This window comes from Taudactylus pleione, unplaced genomic scaffold (assembly GCF_031769625.1).
Source record: "Taudactylus pleione unplaced genomic scaffold, aTauple2 ptg000547l, whole genome shotgun sequence".
Classification (NCBI taxonomy): Eukaryota; Metazoa; Chordata; class Amphibia; order Anura; family Myobatrachidae; genus Taudactylus; species Taudactylus pleione.
In genome coordinates this window covers 1,067,728-1,087,633 of record NW_028284949.1, presented here as the reverse complement: position 1 = coordinate 1,087,633, position 19,906 = coordinate 1,067,728, and the positions used below count along the sequence as shown (strand labels likewise).

At 45.6% G+C, this 19,906-nt stretch overlaps 1 protein-coding gene across 1 annotated transcript; it reads right to left on the bottom strand.

The window, feature by feature from the left end:
• Positions 1-1,538: 1,538 nt before the first annotated feature.
• On the bottom strand, positions 1,539-17,401 carry LOC148500726 (uncharacterized). Its single transcript, XM_088451370.1, has 7 exons — positions 17,064-17,401; positions 15,463-15,541; positions 12,224-12,321; positions 11,431-11,539; positions 8,393-8,484; positions 8,119-8,230; positions 1,539-3,684 (listed from the first exon to the last, which is right to left on the bottom strand). Exons 1-7 carry the CDS (start codon positions 17,163-17,165, stop codon positions 2,459-2,461), a joined length of 1,818 nt encoding a protein of 605 aa, XP_088307496.1. The 5' UTR covers positions 17,166-17,401; the 3' UTR covers positions 1,539-2,458.
• Positions 17,402-19,906: the final 2,505 nt, after the last annotated feature.

Genomic DNA, 19,906 nt, shown 5'->3' with positions numbered 1-19,906 from the left:
CTTCTCTTTTGAGTCCCGTGTACTCCGGACTCGAGCGCTATTGTAGCGCGCTAATGCAGCGCTACAATAGCGCAGGAAACCCTGAGGAATGTTATAAAACATCTTTTATTCATGTTATATTATTATTAACAAATTTACCTACCATCTCCCCCCATCCTAATCTATATATCTGTAATAAACTGTCTGGAAAAGGAAACAGTTATATAAACATCACCTGTGGACCTAGTAACATTGAAACAATATAAGTTTACAATGTTACAATTGCTCTGTTATTACACCAACATATAAATGAACCTGTCTTTATATAAGGACTTTAAATAATACAGAGCGAGTAATATAAATAGAAGAGTGACTCCGCAGAATGTTTTTTTAATCTTATTATTATTAATACACAATTTCTATTCTTTCAACACTTTCTTTATTATCTACTTTTTAATTTTTGTCTGTGATCTTAATTGAATAGTTATTAAAGGTTATATTTTAATTATAATTAAGGAGTAATTACTTTCCAAGGAGACCCTGGAGTGCATCTTGAAGTCTCACACTTTACATATTTTCTCTTTTGATTCTATTACCAAAGCTTATCTACCTCTCCGGCATACTATATTCTACAGCAGGCCTGGCCAACCTGTGGCTCTCCAGCTTTTGTGAAGCTACAAGTCTCAGCATGCTTTACCAGCTGATCGGTAGGAGGGTATACTGGAACTTGTAGTTAGTCAGGCCTGTTCTAGAGCGCAAGTTGTCAACTCCATTGCTCAAGTACCACAACAGGTCATGCTTTGTGGATGTCTTTAATCACGCACAGGTGAGCAAAGCTATTTTGCTGGGCCAGTAATTATCCCACCTGCTTCCACAGACAGAAATCCTAAAAACATGGCCTGCTGGGAAAACTTGAGTGTTGCGATTGAGAACCACTGCTCTAAAGGTGTTGATGTTGATATTGTCCTGCCCTCACTCTCCACAGATAGTAGATGCCTTTCAGATGCTTCGATCAGGATAGGTGGAGTTCATAGAATTCTTTTCCCCCAGGCTTTTAGACTTGTATGATGAGTCCCAACCGCCATTCGCAGATTAGTGGGGACACTCCAGCAGCCGCAGGGTCTTCATGCAAGTGCCACCATCTGTGAACGAGGCCACTTACACTGACACACCCATAATACACTCTCTAAATGGGTAATTTTTGCGTGCGCTAGTAGCCGCCTCCCAAGAACGCCAATCACTTTTCCCACCGCATTTCAGATACATCTGTCCTGATCGCCCATTGCCAGGATTATATATTAATTAGGACCCTCTGTAATGACAATGAGGTATTTTATTACTGGGCTGTGATGCCGATAGCTACTAGACTAATGAAAATTCAACAAGTTCCACACGAGAGATCTCTTCTAGTCTTTTGTTATAAACGCACATTCCAACCAATGTCTGCGGATGGTAATTATTGTAAAGTAAAACATGTTAATATACTGTGTGACTGGAACTTTAAATTGCCCTCCGTAACTCAGTGATGTCAATATACCTTTAAATAGATACTCTAAATGTATGTATGCCTCTTTTTTTTATTGGAGTCACTCATTTGAATAACAAAAATATACAATTGATCATACATGTCAACAGTTAATAGCCAACACAGTACAGGAGCCAGCAGGAACAATTACAGTATCAAATAAGTGGTTAATCTAAACTCGAGGTAACGCAGAATGAGTAAGGCAAACAATACACAAGATTCAAACGGAGAAAATAGAGAACATGACAATATAAAGTAAATAATGACATCATATCTTCCCGCCTACCCCATCTGTGTCACTCCTGTTTGTCTGCCTCTCCCTTAAAGAATGTAAGCTCTTTCCAGCAGGGCCCTCTACCCTCTTGTGCTTCTCCCTACTGTAATTTAATTTATCTCTTACTCCCCACTAGGGCAACCAACACTCAGCTGCTTATGTGGGCGTAAAGGTTGCTAATATAGCAATGTGTATTGTATTGTAAGTCACTGGTTACTTATTTATGTACTTTGTAAGGCGCTTCGGAACACTTGTTGCGCCATATAAATAAATGATAATAATAATAATACAGTGAAGGTATTCTGCATCTATTTATAAGTTATATTTAGAAAATAAACAGCTTTTACAATATTTTTCCAGTATTGCTGCCACCGTTTCAGGTTTATCAGGTTCTGGAAATTGCTTTTTTGTGATGTGTATACATATAAGATTTATGGGCAAAACATTTCCCAAGCTCACCTCTATGAATTCTCTGATATATAAGAAGAACTGATTTATAAACAATTTCCCACAATCTAAAAGCCTAGTTATAGTTCTTCACCTCTGTGATGAGTAACCAAATCTGATTTATATGTAAATTATTTCCCACACTCAGAACATGGAAATGGCTTCTCACCTGAATGATGTCTCTGATGTGTAACCAGATGTGATTTATATTGAAACCGTTTACCACACTCAGATCATGGAATTGGCTCCTCACCTGTGTGAAGCCTTATGTGTTTATAAAAACAAGACTTGTATGTAAAACATTTCCCACACTCAGTGCATGGAAATGGTTTCTCACCTGTGTGAAGTCTCTGGTGTTCATTAAGAACGGATTTCTCTGTAAAACATTTCCCACACTCAGAGCATGAAAAGGGTTTCTCACCCGTGTGATACCTTTTGTGTGCAACAAGAGTTGATTTCTTGGAAAAACATTTTCCACACTCTGTGCACGGAAATAATTTCTCCCCAGTGTGAGATCTCTGATGTGTAACAAGGGCTGAATTCTGGGTAAAACCTTTCCCACACTCATAGCATGAAAATGGCTTCTCTCCTGTGTGAGTTCTCTGATGTTTAACTAGAACGGATTTTTCTCTAAAACATTTCCCACACTCGGAGCACGGAAACGGCTTCTCACCCGTATGAAGTCTCTGATGTGCAACAAGTGGCGATTTCCAAGTAAAACATTTCCCACACTCTGAGCATGGAAATAACTTCTCCCCTGTGTGAGTTCTCTGATGTGTGATGAGAGCTGATTTCTGTGTAAAACCTTTACCACACACAGAACACGGAAATGGTTTCTCACCTGTGTGAGTTGTCCTATGAAGCACAAGATGCGATTTACGGGAAAAACATCTCCCGCACTCAGGGCATGGAAATGGTTTTTCGCCCGTGTGATGTCTCTGATGTGTAACAAGGGCTGATTTCCAAGTGAAACTTTTTTCACACTCTGAGCAGGAAAATAATTTCTCCCCCGTGTGAGTTCTCTGATGTGTAGCCAGAGCTGATTTCTGTGTGAAACATTCCCCGCACTGTGAGCATTGATATAACTTCTCACGTGTGTGCGTTCTTTGATGTTTAACCAGCGCCGATTTTTGTGTGAAGCATTTCCCACACACAGAGCACGGAAACGGCCTCTCACCTGTGTGACTTCTCCGGTGTCTGACAAAGACTGACTTGTGTAGAAAACTTTTACCGCATTCAGAACAGTGAAAGATGGCACCGTCTGTATGACCTGTACAATGCATAACTGTATCTGAGTTATCAGGAGAACATTCAGCTGCTATATCTGCATTGTCATGTATATTTAGGATAATGGTGTTTTCTCCAGAAGATTCTTGTGTGATGTCGTTATCTTCTATTTTACAATCTGGAGACAAATGAAGATGTCCCTCAAAGGTATTCCAGCTTTTGCATCCTTCTGCTGGAAATAAAGTACAGAAATAACCAGATAATTACACACTGAGGAGCAAGTTGTCCAAGTATGAATTATAAATGTACAAAAAGCAAATAATGCATTCGGTTTAAAATAGAACACCTGCACTACCAATCGCACTGTTTACATTGGACAGCTCCGTTCAAAATGAAGACTATGGTGAGAGACATTTAACACATTGCCCAGTTGGCTTCACAGTACAGTGAGCCACATCAGCCAGTGACATTGTCCAACCACAATACTCATCAAGTCACTGCTCTCACACAACCACTGGAGCCTTGGAAGCAAAGTGGCTGTGAGCTGAATTTGCAGCAAGTCTGATCCATGCATCAACACCACTCAACGTTCTCCCTGTGGAGTCATGGTAGTATCTGGTTTTTCTCAGGTAGTATAAGCCCCACCGCCAGAATCTGGCTACTAATTTAGGCTGAAGCTTCAGTATGGAGATGGAAGGAGAGTAGTGAGACAGGGGAGAAGGCAGTGTAGGGCAGGGCTCGACAAATCCCGGGGGCCAGGTTGCCATGGCTGCCAGATTTTGCAATGAGGGAGGAAGCAGATCCTTCCTCAGCTCTGGCGGAGATTCGTTCCTATAGTATTGCGGTGTTCATATCATGCACAGGAGTGCATGTGCTGAGTGTCGCCTGGGGTGCCTGCTGTGCCTCTGTCTGTCCCGGCCCTCACTGACGACTCACCATCCTGGCCTGCTCGGATCCCTGCTGTATGTCCCAGTCTACGCTGATCCTCCTGTACGTCCCGGCTGTCTACTGTCTCCTATCTCCAGCTGCATAGAGCTCTCCGGTAGTATGGTCTATGCGTGGCCAGGTATTGCGGAGCGGCTTCAGAGGGATAGTGGCGTGACCATGAGGGGAGGGGGTTTTAGTTGTACTTTCTGGGACCATTGTTTTATGTGAAATGTGGTCCGCTATTACTGGAGGGTGGTGCAGGGGAGCTGTGCAGAGCAGTGAGGGGGCCTCCATTTTACTGTATCCATTCAACTGTGACCATTTTGTGGACTAGTATAGTGTATATAACAGTTGCATAACACACACACAGCTGTGCTCGTTACTCCTGTAATTTTTTGTTTTTTTGAGGGGGGGGGTATGTGGGGGCGGTCTGGCTCGTACAATTTCATCCTGGCTCCAAGATTTTAGAAAAATTTGTCAAGCCCTGGTGTAGGAAATAGCAACAGAATGATGATGGCCAGAGCAGAGAGAAACATCCGGACGGAAAGGAGCAAGGCACAGATGGGCAACAGCAACAGGTGAGGATCCTGAATAATGGCAAGTGACTGAATCACTACGTTATGATCGTGTCTCTAATACTGATGTATGTAAAATGCTACAGTGCAAGTGCAAATGAATTGATCGCACACCATGAAATGATGTTGGAAGGAGAGCAGAAGTCAAAAAGGAGATGACAGTTGTGGACTCTACACTGGGCAGATACTTTCCCTTAGTCTGTACTGACAGAGGAGGGTGTAGGATAAGAGATTGCTGTAGTGACAGAGGAGTGTGTAGGGTAAGAGATGGCTGTAGTGACAGAGGAGAGTGTAGGATAAGAGATTACTGTAGTGACAGAGGCAGAGGAGGGTGTAGGATAAGAGATTGCCGTAGTGACAGAGGAGGGTGTAGGATAAGAGATTACTGTAGTGACAGAGCAGGGTGTAGGATAAGAGATTGCTGTAGTGACAGAGGAGGGTGTAGGATAAGAGATTACTGTAGTGACAGAGGAGGGAGTAGGATAAGAGATTGCTGTAGTGACAGAGGAGAGTGTAGGGTAAGAGATAGCTGTAGTGACAGAGGAGAGTGTAGGATAAGAGATTACTGTAGTGACAGAGGCAGAGGAGGGTGTAGGATAAGAGATTGCCGTAGTGACAGAGGAGGGTGTAGGATAAGAGATGGCTGTAGTGACAGAGGAGGGTGTAGGATAAGAGATTACTGTAGTGACAGAGGAGAGTGTAGGGTAAGAGATGGCTGTAGTGACAGAGGAGGGTGTAGGATAAGAGATTACTGTAGTGACAGAGGCAGAGGAGGGTGTAGGATAAGAGATTGCCGTAGTGACAGAGGAGGGTGTAGGATAAGAGACTGCTGTAGTGACAGAGGAGGGTGTAGGATAAGAGATTGCTGTAGTGACAGAGGAGGGTGTAGGATAAGAGATGGCTGTAGTGACAGAGGAGGGTGTAGGATAAGAGATTGCTGTAGTGACAGAGGAGGGTGTAGGGTAAGAGAGTGCTGTAGTGACAGAGGAAGGTGTAGGATAAGAGATTGCTGTAGTGACAGAGGAGGGTGTAGGATAAGAGAGTGCTGTAGTGACAGAGGAGGGTGTAGGATAAGAGATTGCTGTAGTGACAGAGGAAGGTGTAGGATAAGAGAGTGCTGTAGTGACAGAGGAGAGTGTAGGGTAAGAGATGGCTGTAGTGACAGAGGAGAGTGTAGGATAAGAGATTACTGTAGTGACAGAGGCAGAGGAGGGTGTAGGATAAGAGAGTGCTGTAGTGACAGAGGAGGGTGTAGGATAAGAGATTGCTGTAGTGACAGGGGAGGGTGTAGGATAAGAGATGGCTTTAGTGACAGAGGAGGTTGTAGGATAAGAGATTACTGTAGTGACAGAGGAAGGTGTAGGATAAGAGAGTGCTGTAGTGACAGGAGGGTGTAGGATAAGAGATGGCTGAAGTGACAGAGGAGGGTGTAGGATAAGAGATGGCTGAAGTGACAGAGGATGGTGTAGGATAAGAGATTGCCGTAGTGACAGAGGAGGGTGTAGGATAAGAGACTGCTGTAGTGACAGAGGAGGGTGTAGGATAAGAGATTGCTGTAGTGACAGAGGAGGGTGTAGGATAAGAGATTGCTGTAGTGACAGAGGAGGGTGTAGGATAAGAGATTGCTGTAGTGACAGAGCAGGGTGTAGGATAAGAGATTGCTGTAGTGACAGAGGAGAGTGTAGGATAAGAGATTGCTGTAGTGACAGAGGAAGGTGTAGGATAAGAGAGTGCTGTAGTGACAGGAGGGTGTAGGATAAGAGATGGCTGAAGTAACAGAGGAGGGTGTAGGATAAGAGATGGCTGTAGTGACAGAGGAGGGTGTAGGATAAGAGATGGCTGTAGTGACAGAGGATGGTGTAGGATAAGAGATTGCTGTAGTGACAGAGGAGGGTGTAGGATAAGAGATGGCTGAAGTGACAGAGGAGGGTGTAGGATAAGATATGGCTGTAGTGACAGAGCAGGGTGTAGGATAAGAGATGGCTGAAGTGACAGAGGAGGGTGTAGGATAAGATATGGCTGTAGTGACAGAGGAGGGTGTAGGATAAGAGATGGCTGTAGTGACAGAGGAGAGTGTCGGATAAGAGATTGCTGTAGTTACAGAGGCAGAGGAGGGTGTAGGATAAGAGATTGCTGTAGTGACAGAGGAGGGTGTAGGATAAGAGATGGCTGTAGTGACAGAGGAAGGTGTAGGATAAGAGATGGCTGTAGTGACAGAGGAGGGTGTAGGATAAGAGATTGCTGTAGTGACAGAGGAGGGTGTAGGATAAGAGACGGCTGTAGTGACAGAGGAGGTTGTAGGATAAGAGATTACTGTAGTGACAGAGGAGGGTGTAGGATAAGAGATTGCTGTAGTGACAGAGGAGGGTGTAGGATGAGAGATTGCTGTAGTGACAGAAGAGGGTGTAGGATGAGAGATGGCTGTAGTGACAGAGGATGGTGTAGGATAAGAGATTGCTGTAGTGACAGAGGAAGGTGTAGGATAAGAGATTGCTGTAGTGACAGAGGAAGGTGTAGGATAAGAGAGTGCTGTAGTGACAGAGGAGGGTGTAGGATAAGAGATGGCTGAAGTGACAGAGGATGGTGTAGGATAAGAGATTGCTGTAGTGACAGAGGAGGGTGTAGGATAAGAGATTGCTGTAGTGACAGAGGAGGGTGTAGGATAAGAGATGGCTGTAGTGACAGAGGAGGGTGTGGGATAAGAGATTGCTGTAGTGACAGAGGAGGGTGTAGGATAAGAGAGTGCTGTAGTGACAGAGGAGGGTGTAGGATAAGAGATGGCTGTAGTGACAGAGGAGGGAGTAGGATAAGAGATTCCTGTAGTGACAGAGGAGGGTGTAGGATAAGAGATTGCTGTAGTGACAGAGGAGGGTGTGGGATAAGAGATGGCTGTAGTGACAGAGGAGGGTGTAGGATAAGAGATTCCTGTAGTGACAGAGGAGGGTGTAGGATAAGAGAGTGCTGTAGTGACAGAGGAGGGTGTAGGATAAGAGATGGCTGTAGTGACAGAGGAGGGAGTAGGATAAGAGATTCCTGTAGTGACAGAGGAGGGTGTAGGATAAGAGATGGCTGTAGTGACAGTGGAGGGTGTAGGATAAGAGATGGCTGTAGTGACAGAACAAGGAGAATATGTGACTGTTCTGTACTTAATGATTATTACTCACCTGTGCTGATAGCTGTAGGGATTTCCTCCTCCTTACACTGCTGATCACCCATCACATACGTCTCCTCTTCCTCTTTTATATCTTCTTCCTTAATATTAGTCACATCGTCACCCTAATGAACCCAAAGACAATGAAATAACGGTTTGACAATGTCTGATTTTATTAATTGAGATTAAAAAGAAGAATATCAGTGTATAAGGGCACACAAAGTTGCTCTACAGATCATATAGTACAAACCACTTTAGTATTGGGTGAGACCCTCAATTCCACCTACCTGATCCTCCTGTGGGACACTGTGATTCTCCTCTGTATCTTCCTGGGAAAAATGAGGACATCTCTCTGGGGTATCCCTGTAACTGGCTCCATCTGTAGGAGACACACAGTGACTGATTATATTGTATATATACTACTTGAGAATAACATGTAAGTAGGCTTGGCATGCACCCTTGACAATACTTGCCACTTCGGGTAATGTATGTCCTGTATTTGTACGCAGTTCTTAAATATCACCAAGTGGGATCTGCAGGTAGACTCTATACCAGGCCTGTTGCTCTCCAGCTGTTGTGAAACTACAAGTTCCAGTATGCTTTACCAGCTTATCGGTAGGAGGGTTTGCTGGGACTTGTAGATGTACAATAGCTGGAGAGTCACAGGTTGGCCAGGCCTGATCTATACCATAAACCTGCTGATACTTAAAGTCACCAGGGCAGCCAGCTGAATGGAAGCATTGAGACTGTTAGCGCTGACCACTAGCACAGAAGATTGTGGGACTTATTTTATTAGTGTCCAGCCATATTATGCCAAGGTGCTAATAGGTCCAAAGCTTCAATTGACCAGAAAAGACAGCATGGTGAACAATATTCCCACATGTAATATGCTTTCAGAACCAGGAATGGTAGCTTCACTTATAGCAGTCATTTTTCCCAAAAAGCATTACCACCACTTACCGATAGTGGTGGTAACTGGCCACCAAACACTCACCACTGTGAGTCTCAACTGTGCACTAATTGTAAGAGACTCAACTGTGCACTAATTGTAAGAGACTATCTGCTGCCATCACCAGATTGGACCCTTCACCAAAATCCTGGGACTGCTTACTTACTAGTGTTTGCAATAGCTGCTGCAACACCTGGTGGCAGTGGCTGGTTCCTCTTGATTTAATTACTTTGGATCAGTACTGCTGGGTAGCAGGCTGAGCGTTGACTCCAGAGACAGAATTCAACAAAGAACAGCTGGGAGAATAGACTAAAGTTCTACGCTATGGTGCCCCTAAGTGTGGTAGATTTAATCTTTCATCTTGCTCTGGCTCTATCTTCACGTTGAAGTTGGCTCCACGGGATGAGTGGCCAGATCCCGGGACAGCTGGATTGCTAGGAGGCAGTGCATCTCCTGGATTCAGTTGAAGCCAGGATGTGCAACTGTACATCCATCTGCTGGCAGGGCTAATGTGTGATGGCTACATACAACCTTTGGGTACTGGAGACGCTCCTGTAACCCACTTTACTGGACCATAAGAGATGGGGGATAACAACAGCTCCCCATGTCTTAGTTCTCAAGCAGCATCATAACCCCTCAATGGGGGGTCCTTACCTGCCCTTCTGCTACATTGGAGGTTTCTGTGCTCACCTTAGGACCCCTGCATTACGGTTTGACAGGTGTGCCACTATTAATTTCATTAATAAATTATTTATGCATCAAAACATACTTTCATATATACCCTGTTCTGGGCTGGACACTAGTCTGACTCTGTGCTGCCCCCCATAAAGTATATCATTTTATTATTTAAAACATTCAATTTAATCCACCTTGACCATAATGATCCCCTTTATGGAGACAAAAATAGTAATTAACGCCTCCTGTATTTTGGCAGCCATATTCCAAGTAACACTTCCGGGCATGCCGACCAGCTGTTGCAGGGAAAGAGCTAAACATTAGTCCGGTTTCCTAAAAAGTACCCACCCGCATCATAATACTGTTCTGTCTGAGCGCATATCCAATTAATATACTGTTTTATGAAAACAGGGAACATCATCTTCATAAGACTCATCTGTCCCCTTACCCCCACTAATGGTTGGTATCAGTAGGCGATACCAAGGCCATAGGTAAAGGAGCATCTGAAGTTGAGAAGTGAGACTATCTCTGCTTCTAACTAGAGAAGCCTCCAATCAATCGATTACCCGAAGAATTCACCAATATCCACTTTAGTAGGACCGTTTCTCTGTGCAGTAACATACTGTGCCCCTTACTAGCTTTGCCCAGGATCTTAAAAAATCCTGCTAACTTGTAGCAGCATCATTTAAAATCACACACCTATTACATGCTATATGCTTCATGGGGCTGATGGCTCCTGATGTATGAGATACACCAGTCAGATCTCTAGGCTGGTAACACACAGTGACATGATGTGAGGAGGAGAGCAGGAATATAATAGGGGCTGATGGCTCCTGATGTATGAGATATACCAGAGGGTTTGGGGAGGAGACTGGTCAGATCTCTGGGCTGGTAACACACAGTGACATGATGTGAGGAGGAGAGCAGGAGTATAATAGGGGCTGATGGCTCCTGATGTATGAGATACACCAGAGAGTGTGGGGAGGAGACTGGTCAGATCTCTGAGCTGGTAACATACAGTAACATGATGTGAGGGGAGAGCAGGAGTATAATAGGGGCTGATGGCTCCTAATGTATGTGATACACCAGAGAGTGTGGGGAGGAGACTGGTCAGATCTCTGGGCTGGTAACACACAGTGACATGATGTGAGGAGGAGAGCAGGAGTATAATAGGGGCTGATGGCTCCTGATGTATGAGATACACCAGAGAGTGTGGGGAGGAGACTGGTCAGATCTCTGGGCTGGTAACACACAATGACATGATGCGAGGAGGAGAGCAGGAGTATAATAGGGGCTGATGGCTCCTGACTCCCCAACTATGCATATACATTTCACTCATTAGACTGTAGTGACAGAGGAGGGTGTAGGAAAAGATTTCTGTAGTGACAGATTAAGGAGAATGAATTCATGAGCAGGATCTGTCCTGTACATGTGCAGATCTCCTGCGAGCTCCTTATGTATGAAAGCACCGGCCATCCTGAGTAACCCGAAGATCACTCAGATGACCGATGTTCAAGCAGGGGTCCCGATGATGCGACTTCAGACGCAGCTGCAGATCACAGAAGCCAGCAGGAGGCGTCTATTTACGCAAGACGCCTCCTGCAGCGTTACCGTATTTCAGCAAAGGAGCTGCGTCCGAAGAAGATGCAGCTATTGCGTCCTTTCCCGACAGGTCCTTTGTACTTATTGATTATTACTCACGTGTGATGATATCTGTAGGGACTTCCTCCTCCTTACACTGCTGATCAACCATCACATACGTCTCTTCTTCCTCCATATCTTCTTTCTTAAAAACAGTCAGGTCTTCACCCTAAGTAATCCACAACATAATACTTTAATAAAATAGTGAGAGGAAACAAAAGAATATCTCTCTGAACGATTTGTGAGCGATGAAACGCGTAGGGTTGCCTCCCATTCTGTGTCATGTGTTGCAGTGACTGCTTAAGCCCTAGCAAACCAGCAGATCTTCCCTAGAAGCTCAGGATACACACTGGACCAAATAGAGCTTTAGCCTTGTCTGGCTCTGGAGATTTCACATAAACCCTAATTTCTAATGCCTAAGTCAGGCAATCTACTAAACTGGTCATCACTTAGCTTGTGGTTTATTATAGATCACATTGCATTGGTGATCTAATAAGAGAAGTTCTCATTATGTTTATTTAAGACATATTACACTGAAGCGCTCTCATATCCTTCTGTTATCACATACTTTGTGATTCAGTCCATAACCGGGCCTGGATTGTAATAAAGCAGAGCCGTTACCAAGTTCAGATAATTTATGTTGGTATCTGATTTATTTATATATATATATATATATATATATATATATATATATATATATATATATATATGCATGCATAAATGTATTGGAAAAGTCAGGGCTTTTAGAGAAAAAAGTATAAGTATATAAGACCCACAAAGCAGCTCTAAAGATTATATAGAAAGAAGTCTCTTTGGGATTTTGTCATCTGGCAAGACCCTAAATCCCACCTACCTGATGCTCCTGTGGGACACTGTGATTCTCCTCTGTATCATCCTGGGAATAAAGAGGACGGGGACATCTCTCTGGGGTATTTCTGTTACTGGCTCCATCTGTAGGAGACACACAGTGACTGATTACATTGTATATATGTGATTATCAGATAATAGATGGGTTCTTGCACTGTAGGCGGGTCATCTACATTGCGGGAGCTGCCGGACCTACTTCTTATAATAAAGAAAATGGGTTATGTGTAGTTTTTATAATGTGTCATGTAAACCAATCACTACTGCTGTGTTCTAGCAGTGGTCGCAGTGTCCTGCATCCTGGAGGACTAAACATAGACAATAACATTGCCTCAATAGTAGGAAGAAGATAACTTTATTGTATCATTTCGGTGTACAGGACTGCACAACAACTCATTAACCAGCAAGAACTTTCATCACATCACCTATATTACGAGCCTAAAGCATAAAACGTACACCATCAGATTAATATACATTACACACATCTACATTCACGTCTATCCCAGAGCTAACACCAAGACCGTCTTTGTTAGCGCAACCAAATGCAGAGAGTACACACAAGATGTACATTCATCAAACACACAAACATGAGATCACAATAATAATCACTCACCGCACATCGATATACATGTTGAAAGAATGTCTCTCTACATAGGCAAGATTAGCCAATCAAGAGGAGTGAGCAGTGTTACAATCCAAACACACAGGTCATGATTTTAAACATGACTATCAAAACATTTAGTTTTGGTACTAAGTACTAGTACTAAGGAAGGTGTGTGTATGCATTAGAGTTTAATTGCAAAAATGAGCGTTATGGTAAGAATTTACCTTTGTTAACTCTCTTTCTTCAAAGTCCATAGGGTCCACAGGGAGACCTTGGAGTGCAGGTGGTGGATCAAGAATTCGGGCACCACGCAGTTAAAGCTCCCAGGATGCATTGATCCACTCTCCCTATACACCGCCCCCCCCCCGAGCCAGAGACACCTCAGTTGGTAATCAGCCAAAGGCCCGGAGAAGGAGAAGAGAGAAGGAAGACTGGTACACTCAAGAAACACACTCACAGAGAAGGAGACGGGAAACTGGTGACCATCAGGATAGCCCATATGAAGCCAGGTGCATCAGGGCGGGTGCCCTGTGGACCCTATGGACTTCGAAGAAAGAGAGTTAACAAAGGTAAGTTCTTACCAGAACTCTTATTTTCTTCTTCTGGGTTCATAGGCTCCACAGGGAGACCTTGGGGATGTCCCAAAGCAGTTCTTCAAGGGAGGAGACACTCCTGCACTGAGAAGAGAATCCGGCGCCCAAAGGAAGCATCCTGAGAGGCGAAGGTATTACAGGCATAGAATCTGAGAAAGGTCTGGACAGAAGACCACGTGGCCGCCTTACAAAGCTGAACAGCCAAGGCGCCACGGCAAACTACCCACGAGGGACCCACAGACCAAGTAGAATGAACAGTAACAGAAGCCGGAACAGGAAGGTCTGCCTGCATGTAAGCCTCTGAGATAGTCATACAAAGCCATCTAGCCAATGTTTATTTATTGGCTGGCCATCCCCTTCTTGTGAAATCCATAGAGCACAAATAAGGAGTCCGATCTTCAGAGGGAACTGGTACGGTCCACATAAATCCTGAGGTCGCGGACCACATCCAAAGAGGCTTCACCTGCCAAGAGGTCCAGTGATTGAAAGGCTGGGACAATAATTTCCTCATTAATGTGGAAACTAGAAACCACTTTAGGAAGGAACCCAGGGCGAGTACGAAGCACAGCCCTTTCCTAGAGAAATATCAGAAAAGGGGAGCGACAGGAGAGCGCCCCCAATTCTGACACCCTTCTGGTAGATGCAATTGACAAAAGTAAAGGAGTCTTAGCTGTTCACCACCTGAGTTCTAACGAATCTAGTGGTTCAAATGAAGGACCCTGTAGGGCCTGAAGAACAACCACCAAAACTAAATGAGCCACTGGGGAGGACAAAGGGAGGTTGAATCCGGAGGACACCCTGGAGGAAGGTGTGGCTATCCAGTAGCGGAGCAAGACTTTGTTGGAACCACACTGACAGAGCAGAGACATGCACCTGCAGTGAGGCCAGGCGGAGTAAAAGGTCCAAACCAGCTTGAAGGAAAGCCAGGACTCTGGAAACTCTATACACCTGGGGGTCGTATTTTCCGGGATGACACCATTGGAAATATGTGTGCCACACTCTGTGGTAGATCCGAGCAGAAGCTGGCTTAAGCGCTCTGAGCATAGTTTTGACTACAGAGTTAGAGAACCCTTTGGACATCAGGAGGGATGTCTCAAGAGCAACGCCGTCAAAGACAGACAATCCAGATCCGGGTAAAGGCAAGGACCATGAGGCAACAGGCCCAGTCGTTGAGGTAGCAGGATCGGAGTGTCGATGGAGAGACTCTGAAGATCTGAGTACCAATGACGTCTGGACCATGCTGGAGACACCGGCATGACAGTGCCTCCGTCTTGTTTGAACTTCCAAAGAACTTGAGGAAGAAGGGAGACTGGAGGGAATAGGTACTCAAACTGGATGGTCCACTTCACTGAAAATGCGTCTACAATGGTTGCTTCGGCATCTCTTGTTCTGGACCCGTACATTGGCAGTTTGTGATTGTGTCGGGAGGCCATGAGGTCCACCTCTGGCACCCTGCGTAATGGTGACCGACTACGGCCGGGCACCCACGAAACTGAGGTGTCTTTGGCTCGGGGGCGGGGTATAGGGAGAGTGAACCAGTGCATCCTGGGAGCTAAAAAACTGTAACTGCGTGGTGCTCGGATTCCTGATCCACCACCTACACCCCAAGGTCTCCCTGTGGAGCATATGGACCCTAAAGAAGAAATTACCATAATCCACATACAGTTACTTTTATATATACATATATTTAAACTAATATTATTATTACCTGCTGTGTGTCAGGCACCACGTGTCCTGACGTGTGTCAGCCACCAGGTGTAGAACTTGCATCTACCGTCCCCTGTCTATGTTCATTCTAGCACCCTGCACCTGTCAGCACCCTGCCTCTTTCTTGCCTGCGGCCGGCAGTAAATCATACCGATTCCCCTTTTCCAGATCCTATATTCCCACTGTATTATACTTCTCTGTCTATCAGGAAGTGAATATAATCTTGCATACAGCAATGGTCTGTGCCTTGTACCTTTATTTCTACAAATATACTGCATCTTGGTGGCCCTTGAAACCTTGTGATACATGAAACTCTCCTCTTACCCAGTGATGTGAGGGGCCAGTGATTCTCCATCATCACATCCTTGTACAGACCCTTGTGTTCCTCTATATACTCCCACTCCTGCATGGAGACATAAACAGTGATGTCCTCACACCTTATAGGAACCTGTCACACACAAGGATACAGTCATCACCCAGACACATTCCCTGGTGTTACTGTATAATGTCCCATTCCCAGCAGTCACCTCTCCAGTCAGCAGCTGAATGATCTTGTTGGTGAGTTCCAGGATCTTCTGGTCATTGTGTCTCTCATGTATCAGTGAGTGAGGTGGAGGCACAGTGATGGGGCTCTGGGTCGGGTTCAGTACTTCTGACACACGGGGATGGCTACTGGGTGTCTGATGCTAATGGCTATCAGGCCACCCCTACATGCCCATCAGACCTCCTCATATATCCCTTGTTTGCCCATTAGACCTCCCTTACGTAGCCTCCAGAACTCTGAGGCCCACAAGAGGAGGGACAGCGGAAGTCAAGGGTAAGTCAGCTACTCCTGTTCAGTCTTATGTTTTGCCTTGTAACAAAAATTGGGAGCAATATTCTGGAGCACACCTGTTGCCCACCACTGATAGAATACATGTGTCTATGTGGGATAGGAGATTGTATATACTACAAACCATACTTGCCAACTTACTAGCTGCCTCTTCCGGGAGGGGGCAGCCAGGTTGGCTCTGTGTGTGGGACGTGGTGCAGTAAAGAGGGTAAGGCTGGGGAGGGGGCGGTAAAGGCACAATTGTGGCCCAGGCCATGTAACACAATGGCATGATTATCAGCAGCAAGCGGGGGCAGAGCCACGGTGCCCCGATTCTGCTTAAGTATTGTTATCGGTCGCCCATTTCACTCGGGAAGCCTCCCGGACGTTCTGGTAGTGTAGGCAAGCATGCCATATTACATACAGATGTAGGGATCCTTATCACTGTATTTGTTACTGAACTCTGTTAACAAAACAGTATAACTACATTCCCAATAAACATGGCCAGCATGGAGGGTCACAGTCCCCCAGTGCGGGAAAGAATCAATCAGCCCTGGAGTCGCCATGAGAACCTCACACGGTAAGATAACGCCGGTTATCCGGGAAGGGAACCTCGCTGTCTCTTTGCTTTGCACCCCTTTGGTGCTTTCCTCCTGTAATTACCTACAGTGTACAGCGGAAACCTGCACTTAGTAGAATCCTCCCGTTTACAGATGTGTCCTCGCTCATCTTTGACGCTGTTGCAGCGAATGTGTGCGCGCATCACAACATGAGATTCGCTGCGTACGGCACAGTAATCTCATGGATTGAGGCAACAATCAAGATGCACATGCACATTCGCGGGCGTGCGGCGAGTCGCAACGATGAAGCAGGACACATCTGAATGGGTATATGTGGGATAGGAGACTGTGTGACTGGTATAAATAAATATATATATATATATATATATATATATGGTACAGGACCACCAATAACCAATGGGGGAGTGAGATACGCCAACGCATGCTGCATAATGAGGCTATAGTAAAGTATAGGGAGTATGGCTCAGCATGGTTGTAACTCACACTATACAAATATAGAGACATGCAATAAGGGCTGATACTGTCATTATTACCCGCATGCTGCCAGTAACATCAATGGCGCCTCTCTCCAGACCAGGCCCCGCCTCCCTGATCCGCTCCAGTGCCGGAGGGGAAGGGAGGTGGGGAATCTCCATGCAGCCCGGCACGCAGCCGCTCTCGTCTCGCCCCGAGCGCTCCACCCGACCCTCTCCGCTCTGTGTGCGGTCACCTGACTTCCTGTTTCTGCGGGTCACGTGACGTCAGTGTGACGAGAGCAATGCAGGATTGGCTGCAAAAGTCCGCCTCCGATGCCAAATTTTGCCGCCGCTACCAAAACTCAGCACAGATCACTCACCCGTGCTTATATCGGTGTGTGATCATCATGAACCGCCAAACCCACGATCCTCACCATGTCACCCTGTCCCCGGGGGACAGAGACGCCATCGAAGGATGTAGAATAGAAACCATCGCTGGTGAAGTGGGCGCAGACCTCAACCATCGGTCCAGCGCTGCCGATGTTTTCCCGGCATAGGTCGCCGCCATCGATGGTGCGGCATTGATTGCAGAGCCTGAGGACACGTGTGATTTGAGTGTTTCCTATTCTTAGTTGAAAGAAGATAACAGGAAATGTTTATCTTTATTATTGTAGTGATGGCCATGGCTCTACCATCAATGATAGATGGTTTTAAGCACCTTACTGGCAAGAGTGCTGTGCATACGCAGATCTCACATTTTAGGCCACCGCCATTGATGGCAACAACACTTGTGATCAGCAATAGACCATTGACCGTTTCAAAACCATCGAAGGTCGATGGCCATACCTATACTATAACTTGTTACGGCACTAGGGGGATTGGAATTGGGTTTAGGTTTCTTTGTGCTAGCAGTAATGTCTTGGACGTTGGTGAAGCTGGATGGCCAATATGTCCGTGCAAAATGACATTTTGCCCTGTCTTGAGATCCGAACTTGAGGGGAAGATCTGAGCCACAACCAAACTGCTAATTTGTAATTATATATATATATATATATATATATATATATATATATTAGGAATGTGCAGGCTCGGATAGGTTCGAGTTTGCATGTTGAGTTCGGATTCTTCCCTCCAAAAAAACGGAACTCAGAACGAGGCAAAACGTCATCTTGCACAGACGAACATCATCATTCCTGGACAAAAGTCCAGGAATGATGATGTTCGTCCGTGCAAGATGACGTTTTGCCTCGTTCTGAGTTCCGTTTTTTTGGAGGGAAAAATCCGAACTCAAAGTGCAAACTCGAACCTATCCGAGCCTGCACATCCCTAATATATATATACTTTATATATATCACCTTGAGAAAGACCCTGATGGTAGAAACGCGTCGGTGAAGGTGGGGAATCACTGCAGGACCAGAGGAGAGGAACCAGAACAACATATCCGAGTAGAGGTATCCAGGCCTGGAGGGAATAATAGAGAACTTATCTACTTGTGATATGCATATGTTTTGCCTTGCTCTGGTACGAAGGATTACTCACCCCTAGAAGTGCACTAATATTTGCTTGTTTGTGGTGATTAAACAGTATTACGCTATGTGGAATATTTCTGTGTTCTTTTTTTGAGGTCTACTAATATTGAGGTACCCTAAAGAGAACGTGGAGAAGGAAAATTGTTTTGGAAGAAAAGTCACTATTGGGACATTAATGAACATTATTCGTGCTTGTAAGGTTACGTAGCAGTCTGTGCACAGAGCACACAGTGACATTGGTGTGAGTGGTGGGTGAATAGGATAGGTTACATAGCAGTCTGTGCACAGAGCACACAGTGACATTGGTGTGAGTGGTGGGTGAATAGGATAGGTTACATAGCAGTCTGTGCACAGAGCACACAGTGACATTGGTGTGAGTGGTGGGTGAATAGGATAGGTTACATAGCAGTCTGTGCACAGGGCACACTGTGACTATCCCACAGAGCAGTCCGTGCACAGGGTACACAGTGACATTGGTGTGAGTGGTGGGTGAATAGGATAGGCTACATAGCAGTCCCCTTAAAAGTGGGAGGCACATATAGAAACCGTTGTACCGTTCAACTGATTTGGATGTAATTACCCTCAAATTAAATCTGAAAGTCTGCAGTTAAATCACATCTTGTTTGTTTCATTTCAAAGCCATTGTGGTGGTGAATAGAGGCCAAAATATGAAAATTCTGTCAATGTCCCAATATTTATGGACCTGACTGTATATATATATATATATATATATCAGTCAAACTCGGCACTCAGGGCCTCATTCAGAGGCAGACGTAGGATGCAAGCGGTCGTTCTGAAACAGGGCGGCCGCTTGCATCCTGAACGGCCGCCTCCATGACGGTCGTTAGGCTGTGGGTTAATACCCACAGCTCTAACGACCGACAAGGGTGATGGTCGCGATGGTCAAGACCATCGCGACCATCAGGGCTTACGACGAGACCCTAAGGTAGGGTCTCGTCAACCTTAAGCCCCAGGGAGCTTCCTGCTCTGATCGAGCAGGAAGCTCCCCACTGACATCACTGATGATGTCAGTGGGGCCGCCCCCAAACGGCAAGCGTTCCTACTGGAACGCCTCCGTTTGGCCAGGCACGCCCCTGGCCCGCCCAGAAAACGGGGCGAGCTGTCACTCAACATCGACAGCTCGCCCCGTCTACGACGAGACCCCTAACGACGGTTCACCCGTCGTTAGCCGGGTCTCGCGCATGCGCACGACGGAGCCGGCTCCGTCGTGCGCATGCGCTGTGGAGCAACATCGAGTCGGTCGTGAGCGCTCAGCCTGGTCGGGATATGACAGTCGGGAAGCCGGCTGCCAGTATTAAGGCAGTCGGCTTCCCGATTGCATACCCTTTCTGAGTATATAATAAGAACCTGGACTTATCTTAGTATATGTGA

Excerpts from the sequence above, each read along its gene's own strand:
- LOC148500726 (XM_088451370.1), bottom strand. The coding sequence starts at position 17,165 with ATGGAGATTCCCCACCTCCCTTCCCCTCCGGCACTGGAGCGGATCAGG. Across the intron at positions 15,542-17,063 it reads ATGTTACTGGCAGCATGCGG|GAGTGGGAGTATATAGAGGA; the intron begins GTAATAATGACA and ends GTCTCCATGCAG. Across the intron at positions 3,685-8,118 it reads CCCTACAGCTATCAGCACAG|CAGAAGGATGCAAAAGCTGG; the intron begins GTGAGTAATAAT and ends CTTTATTTCCAG.